At 37.2% G+C, this 7873-nt stretch overlaps 2 protein-coding genes across 5 annotated transcripts; one reads left to right on the forward strand and one right to left on the reverse strand.

Annotated features, from left to right (window-relative positions):
- LOC110421102 (nuclear transcription factor Y subunit C-3-like) lies at positions 1-2410 on the forward strand. The gene is made up of 2 exons (XM_021434574.2): positions 1-314; positions 1256-2410. The coding sequence occupies exon 2, from the start codon at positions 1307-1309 to the stop codon at positions 2078-2080; it is 774 nt and encodes a 257-aa protein (XP_021290249.1). The 5' UTR covers positions 1-314; positions 1256-1306; the 3' UTR covers positions 2081-2410.
- A 348-nt stretch (positions 2411-2758) lies between these two features.
- Positions 2759-7578, reverse strand: LOC110421100 (pfkB-like carbohydrate kinase family protein). Of its 4 annotated transcripts, none has more exons than XR_002445609.2 (12): positions 7334-7578; positions 6901-7176; positions 6639-6715; positions 6366-6475; positions 6162-6285; positions 5204-5266; positions 4913-5076; positions 4033-4094; positions 3618-3684; positions 3313-3370; positions 3114-3200; positions 2759-2996 (listed from the first exon to the last, which is right to left on the reverse strand). XR_002445609.2 is itself a non-coding variant. In XM_021434572.2 (12 exons), exons 2-12 carry the CDS (start codon positions 7133-7135, stop codon positions 2969-2971), a joined length of 1083 nt encoding a protein of 360 aa, XP_021290247.1. In that variant the 5' UTR covers positions 7136-7176; positions 7334-7576; the 3' UTR covers positions 2759-2968. The 4 variants fall into 4 exon arrangements, 3 of the variants coding, with proteins under 3 accessions (XP_021290247.1, XP_021290246.1, XP_021290248.1); XM_021434572.2 differs by having other exon boundaries at positions 3313-3378; positions 7334-7576; XM_021434571.2 differs by having other exon boundaries at positions 3072-3200; positions 3313-3378; positions 7334-7574.
- Between the last annotated feature and the right edge of the window lie 295 nt (positions 7579-7873).

The following is a 7873-nucleotide window of genomic DNA, read 5'->3' on the forward strand; positions in this document are numbered from 1 at the left end:
GCTATTTAAACAACTCATCATCCACTCCCACACACTCTCTCTCTCTTTAATTAAACCAATTAATCTTAATTAATCCCATCCTTAATCCCTACTTTTTCTCTCTTCCACACTAATCCAAACACTTACTGCAAAAAAAAAAAGAAATCATTTTTCCATTCTCTGCTTTTGCTTTTTCTTTATGTGTATATATAGCGCTCTCGCCCTTTAACTGAATCGATCAATTTTTTTCCTTTTTCTTTTAATTTTTTTTGTAGGGTTACAGTTCTGGAATAAGATCGCTTGATCGAAGCCCAAACGACGAGCAGCAGCAAAAGGTAGAGTTGCTTTGATCATCTTTAATTTACTCTGTAATTTCTGTTTTAGTGATTTCTTTTAGTTTATGTTTTTTTTTAATTTTGGATACAATTGGTAAAGATTGTTTTTTTTTTCTTTTATTTGTACCTAAAGAAGCAGTCGAACTGCTTGCTATGTATATATGTATGTATGTAAAGTTGCAACCTTTGGGAGTGCAGTAGCTTTGCTTGTTTATGTGAACTGGTAAGTAATCTGTGTTTTTAGTTTTGGAGTTGTTGCGAGACTTGAATGATTCAAATGGATTTCGTTTTACTTTAGAATATTGGGATTTTCTTCCCCTGCTTTGGGTTATGGGTTGTGGTGATGGCTGTCGCTTTAGCGGAATTTACAAGCAAACAACACCGATGTAACTCTACTATCAATGGTGCTCTTTCTTTATCAACTGTGTTTAACCAACTTGTCCGAATTTAAGCCATTGTCCTAGCTACGACCAACAGATTCTAAACAATTGCAGAAACATTTTGACCTAGTATTACTAGTAACTTGGCAACTGGCAATGAAGAAAGTCCTCTTACAAACAAATTTACTGGCTAGGATTTTTAAAACTGAATTTTCTTTGGTTCAAAATACAGAACATGCCACATGTCTTGGTTGTCCTTAATTTTTTGTTTTTTTACCGTATAGTATGAATTGATTGAAATTGTGAAGTTGTTTCGGTGGTTTGATTGAGAATTTGAGATATAGGTTCTGTTGCCATGAAGACCAAAAGTATTCATATTCTGAGTTTTCTGGGTTCTGGAAATCTATTTTTCTATTTCTAGTGTTTTTTAGTTAGAATAGTAGTTTTTGTTATTGTGCTTGTTGAAGCAGTTTTCTGGCAGTTTATGCTGTCTTTCTGGGTTCTGGAAATCAATCTATTTGTTTTCTTTTGTAAAATGCTTAATTATTTATGTATTGCTAGGCATTAGAAGTGGTAGCATAAAGAATATCTTCCCAGTCAATCTAGACCGGTATGGATCAGCAAGGCCATGGGCAGACCTCTGCAACGGGCGTAATTGGTACTGCAGCAGCAGCAGTTCCATATGGTGTAACCGCTTATCAACCAAATCAAATGATGGGAACCTCTGCTCCTGGATCAGTTGGCTCAATCCAATCCCCTACCCAGCCAGCAGGTCTCTCTGCTTCATCAGCTCAGCTGGCACAACACCAACTTGCTTATCAGCACATCCACCAACAACAGCAACAGCAATTGCAGCAACAACTCCAGAGCTTTTGGGCAAGTCAATATCAAGAAATTGAGCAGACTACAGATTTTAAGAATCATAGCCTACCATTGGCCAGGATTAAGAAGATTATGAAGGCAGATGAGGATGTGAGGATGATATCAGCTGAAGCTCCAGTAGTTTTTGCTAGGGCCTGTGAGATGTTCATTCTAGAGTTGACATTGAGGTCGTGGAATCACACTGAGGAAAATAAGAGGAGGACACTCCAGAAGAATGACATCGCAGCAGCAATTACAAGGACTGATATATTTGATTTTCTGGTTGATATTGTCCCTAGAGAGGATTTAAAAGATGAGGTACTTGCATCAGTTCCGAGGGTTGGAGGTCCAGCTGATGGTCTTCCTTACTATTACATGCCACCTCAGCTTGCTCCACAGGTGGGTGCTCCAGGTATGACTGTGGGTAAGCCTGTGATGGATCATGCCCTTTATGGCCAACAGTCTCGCCCTTATGCTGGTCAGCAGATGTGGCCACCACAACAGCAGCCACCTTCAGATTCTTAAATGGGATGCTAATGGCTACTTAAAAAGCATAAAGGAGAATGCAAGTGAATAGACATAGTCTGCTATTGAAGTCTACATAGTATTAGTGTTTGCGTTACAAGTATATTACTCCTCTATATATAGTGTAACAGTTAAAAGATGCTTGTTATAAGGGCCCATAGTTCTTCTTTCAACTTATAATTATTCTCATTTACATTGAGGATGTGAAACTCAAAAGTGCTGTAAAGAATTGGACTTGCATGGCCTTTTGTATGTGAATACCGAGGTCTATGGTTGTCTCATGTTATTCTCCAAGCTATTAACATGTTTCTTAGATTCATTTATCATAAATGCCCAATCTTTCTTCTTTTTAATAATGTAACTTGAAGCTGATGGTTCTAGTGGGAATTTTCTTGAACACACTGTACTTATTCCATGCTATTAATTCCTTGACAAAGTAGTCGGCTTTATTTGTGCTGCTAATGCTTCTGACCTGCATGTACACCTGGCCGGTATGAATGCATTCTCAAGCAAACATGCAGACCGCATTTTCTCAAGTTTATGGTGTGAATGGAAGTGTTTGGGACCCCCAAGGCAACCCTCAATCACTGTGCAAATGGAAATCCTAAGTACCTGAGAGAAGCCATCCATGATAACCATCCATTGTACCATCCAATCCAAAAGATGGGAAACCAAAGATGCAAGAAGACAATACCCAATGCTTCCTAAACAAGGATTGGAAAAGCCAATTCAATCCGTTGAAGCTACAATTTTACATTATGCTTTTATTAACATTGCATGGAAACACCAAGATGATTGTACATCACATGAAAGAAGAGTTTTGGCACAAAGTGTTTTTGCTGATGAAGCAGTCTGTTGAGTGGGTGCAGGACAGACGTGCGTACGTTATCAAGATGCTGGGCAAATAGCCTCCAAACTGCAACAATAGCAGTACATGGTTAGATTGAAATTTTATTTCACTTTCAATTCATTCTAATCATAGGAAAGCTACCTTTGTCCCAAGCATTCAATGATATCAGTAGTGAGAGTTGACCTTTTCTTATGCTCAAAAGCAAGAGATGCAGCCTTCCTCACTAAAGCAGAGGCCGCAATGCAGCCCAACACAGTTGGATTTTGTGGACTGTATGATCCCATTTTTAATAAAACAACCAATGAACATGTAAGAGAGAAGATTGAGGAACCATAGCGATTAGCAAATTACAGGAATATGAGACAATTCTCTCCGGTACTACCTGATAATTGGTTTCCCTTCAGTGGCTAACATATGTTGACGAGCCCAAGACAAAAATACTGCAACACTGACAGAAAAGGCCCAAATGAAAGAAGAAAATTATTCTAAGCTATTGAAAGCTGAATGGTGGGAAAGATACATCGCTCCAATGGAAAGGGTAAGAAAATAGGTCCAATGGAACGTACAATGCACAAGAAAAGCAAAAGGGGATATTCATGAATTATTTTCCCTATATATTGGAAATAGATATCATAAAAATCAAAGGAATTATATAAATATAAGATGAAATTCTAATGATTCGATTACCTTCCAGAAAGTATATCACCTTGGCCACCACAGCGCCGTGGGGATCCATAAATGCCCACTGATTGGACTGCATAACACAGAGCATTAAAACACTTGCACAATTTCCCAACAAAAAAAAAAGAAGAAAAAACAATGGTGCTTCATAAATCAAAGAAAGTCAACAATCAGAAAATGCACTTCTTTTGGTGAAAAAAAGAAAAAAAATGCAAGTGGATTAAACTAAATCAATTCATAAGACTCTTTGCTGATATTTTGACATGCATAGGAAGATGGCGACCAACACAGTTTGGAAATGGGAAAAGAAATGTCAGAGGGCTTAGGGCTGCTAGATATGGGTAACAACACTGAATAAATGCAGTAGAGTCATATGAATTAATAAATTTAGCATAATAAATTTGCAAGTGAGGTTCCATACCTATTTCACCATCACTAATGAGGTCACACTTTCCTTTCCTTAAGATAGTTACACCACCAATCCTGACATAAGGGCACTTCAAATTAGAAACTTTTCAGAATAGTGTAATAAATTCCTTCCATTTGCGAAAACGGAAAAAATAAGACCATCTAATGACCAATTATTTACAAAACCATATACAAGGCATGGAATAAAGCAAATACTACACTAACAAATGAAAACCCAAAGAATGTGGTCCTAGTGCTAAAAATTCCTTCCATTTGCGAAAAATGGACACTTATCAGCTGCTATGGTCTATGCCTCTCAATAAAGAGCACCTTGACGACTGATGCATTGTTACATTCACCCACTCCTTGGCCTGTGCACGATAGCTATGAGCCTCAGACCCGCATTACACCTTAAACTTAACAAAATATTTTTACTGATTTTTACATGCTAAAAGTAGAAAAAACCAATAATCTATTCAGAGATAGAGTTATCTGTCATCACATCAGATATCAATTTCCGTGACATACAAATGCTTTAGACTACCAAAACAGAATGACAGATGGCAATTTGATCTGTCCTCCATACCAATAGATCTAAATGGATAAATTGGTTTTCTTTTGCGACCAATGTGTTGAACGTAGCCTAAATGTAGATTGAATCTCCATAGTCTGACCACCATGAAGTAAACCCATATACAAACCAGTTTGAATCTCAATAATGCCCATATATTTACAGATGAAAATAAAACTTAGTATCTCTGAGGCTTTCAAAGCAACATGTTCAGATCCTATTTGTTCAAGAAAATAAATATCTTAATAATGATAAAACGTCTTGCTCGTGTGCTTTGAATCTATACACTGAGGAAAAAAGGGAACTTGCAAAAGAAATATACCCTTTGCAAAGAGAGAGCAGCTCCCCATGAGTGTCTTGATCATTTACGTCACAGCCTAGAACTTTCTCAACCAGGCGCTTGTATTCATTCACATTTGGAGTTAAGACAGCTAAGGGATAGCCACTAACAAGGTCAACACTGTTTGTTACAAGGAAGAGTCCGTCCTATGAAATACCAGGTAATAAACAGAAAATCAATGGCAAATGCTATAAAAATTAACAAAAAAAAAAAAGGGGCAGAAACTGTTATGTCAAGCATGTAGCTTCACCAGACCATGTGCATAGTACGTACCCCATCTACAACTATTGGAACATTTGATTGTCTTGCATGCTTCATGATTTTGCTCACACATTCCTGAACATGATGTGCAAGGGGTTAGAATAGTTGCAGATGTTCTGTGACAGGAAGTATAAGTTTGCCAGAGTAGAAAAGATGGCGCAAATGAAAGTCATTCATGAAAGAGCTATTTATGGATCCATGCAGAAACCAAGAATATTTGCACTCGAAAACACTAAGCTTGTCTACCATTTCAGAACTCAAGAAGGAATTAAAATTTCAACTTGAAGTTTGCAAACCTTGTACCTCAAAGAACACATCACTTGGACTTACCTATCTCTGAATCATTTTCTAAGAAAAAAGGTTGGAAGATACAATCAAGACTTGATATTTCATTTCACATTAAAGAGGGAGGAAGTGAAGAAACCATTCTTCCTTAAGCTTAAAGTAAATATTTGACATCCCACAAAGGCTTTGCTTGGCTTTAAGAATATGCATGACAATGCTGGGTCAATGAACAAAGCATAGCATTACATAATTTATCTACAACCAAAGCCAAACAGTACTGTGATCCTTCAAAGGATGGTTGAAGCAAATTCATCATACAATTTTGTTCATGCTAAACCAAGCAAAAGAAAACAGACATTTTTATGAACAATGCACATATATATAAATCCTCACAAGCATGCATGTTCAACACCATTTGTACAATAAGGTACTAATGCCGTATTGCATATCCATAACAGCACATAGCAACATTATCACAGCAAGAAGCTGGAAAGAAAACCTGCAATAATACATGGACATTCCTCGGGGAGAATTAAGAATTGATTGAAAAGCTGCAATTCCTCATCCACAATTAAGATTAGATAGAAAATTATTTAGGTATTCAGAAATCAGAATGCTTATGGATGTATCTTAAGTCATATTAACAATGAACATGAATTTTGATAATTTAATGAGAAAAGCACACCAGAAGAAATGGGTCCCTTCCAAGGCCTGGACCAATAACTAGACAATCAAATCTTTCCATCCATTTATCAAACTCAGCAAGAATCTTCTGTGAGACATATCTTCTACCCTCATCGTCAACATTGCTTTCCCACCAACATAGCACACCAGTCAGAAATTAAACCAATCAACATTGAAAGATTAACTTGAAGTCAGAGAGAGATACCTAATACTATAAGACTCTTCTAAAATGGGGTGCACTATTAATTCAGGACTATAACTTTTTATAACTGTAGCAGCACCTTCTGTACAGAAAACATGCGACAAATCTGCACCCTGCAAGAGGAAGAAAAATATTCACATTCAATCAAACTACGGGGTGTTAGTAGATGAAAACAAACTAAGCATTTGCTATGAGGAAATCTACAATAGAGGCTACAATCTTAGAATGGAACCAGATAGAACATAAGGCTAGCAAAAAAGGGAGCAAAACACTAACAATTTTCAAAGCTGAAATAGCAGCAAAATAAGGTGCACCGGTGTATTCACGACAACCTCCAATAACAGCTATCTTCCCTGATAGAACAAAAATGGGATTCCCATATCAAATTCATTTGGGTAAATAAAACAACAAGCATTACAGAAACACCATTCTAACCTTCTTAAAACCCCTAATAACTTCAACCACCGCCCTTAACAACAAAACCAAGAACCATCAACAACCAAAATGACAGTAGTAGCTTGGTCTTGTGAGCTCTTACCAGCTTGGCCTTTATGCCCGGTTGGGTCGAGGGATGGAATAATTGCCCTCAAAACATTCTCAGAATCAGCCTCTAAAGAAGCTCCTCCGCTAATGCATTTCATTCCTTCCATTCTTTTCTGATAAGTGTGATCACTGTACCCTCTAAGAGACCTTATCAAAAACTGCTGCCTCCTTAAAACAGCTGATGAAGCTAATGATGAAAACCCAGAATTCATTCCATGCTTAACAATCATCAGCAATCAAGCAATCTAGCAAAGTAACAATCTTTTCTCAACTGAACCACAACAAAAAAGGATAATCGACTATTAAAAAGAAATAATTTAACAATGATTCCAATTGACAAATACTGATCTTGATTTGAACAAGAATCTATTTTAAACACCGAAAACAATTACGACCCCTAGCAAAAAAATAAAAATTGAAACTTTTACCAGAAATTAATAGTATCCGTGTAGTAGAGATGAAGATGATCAGCTACGGCCATCAGCTTTAAATTTTTTTTCCTTTATTTTTTAAGAATTTTTTATTTATAGCACGTCATCTTTACTTATCTGCCGTTGGATTGGATTGGTCAAAACAGGGTGCCACCGATTAGAATGTCCAAACCAAACCGACAGGGAACGACGTCGTTGAGACCATGTCCGGAAGCCAGAAAAGTTTAGCAAATCTCTAGATAGGGCAGAACAAAGAAGAGAGAGAGAGAGGGAAAAAGGAAAAGAATGAAGGAAAGAGCAAAGGCCAATGCAGTGAGATCAGCCATAGTGGTGATCGGATCCCTGGCATTCGGCTACTTGACCCTACAACTGGTGTTTAAGCCTTTTCTTCAAAAAGGTCAAGAACTTGAAGCTCTCCAACAACCTTCTCAATCTTCTTCTACTTCTCAAAAACAAGAATCCCCAAATCAGCATTCATAAAACCCAGGTATTATTTTTAGTTGTTGAAGAAAAATTTGAGATTTTGGTGCGAGTTGA

Source organism: Theobroma umbraticum, unplaced genomic scaffold, assembly GCF_002168275.2.
Source record: "Theobroma umbraticum cultivar Fairchild unplaced genomic scaffold, ASM216827v3 scaffold_130.0, whole genome shotgun sequence".
Taxonomy (NCBI): domain Eukaryota; kingdom Viridiplantae; phylum Streptophyta; class Magnoliopsida; order Malvales; family Malvaceae; genus Theobroma; species Theobroma umbraticum.

Bases quoted from the DNA above. Each gene is read 5' to 3' on its own strand.
- LOC110421100 (XM_021434571.2), bottom strand. From the start codon at position 7,135: ATGATTGTTAAGCATGGAATGAATTCTGGGTTTTCATCATTAGCTTCA. The intron at 6,286-6,365 runs GTATCTCTCTCT...TTGGTGGGAAAG, and splicing joins GAAGAGTCTTATAGTATTAG to CAATGTTGACGATGAGGGTA. The intron at 4,095-4,912 runs GTATATTTCTTT...CCCTTATGTCAG, and splicing joins CTGCTCTCTCTTTGCAAAGG to GATTGGTGGTGTAACTATCT.
- LOC110421102 (XM_021434574.2), top strand. From the start codon at position 1,307: ATGGATCAGCAAGGCCATGGGCAGACCTCTGCAACGGGCGTAATTGGT.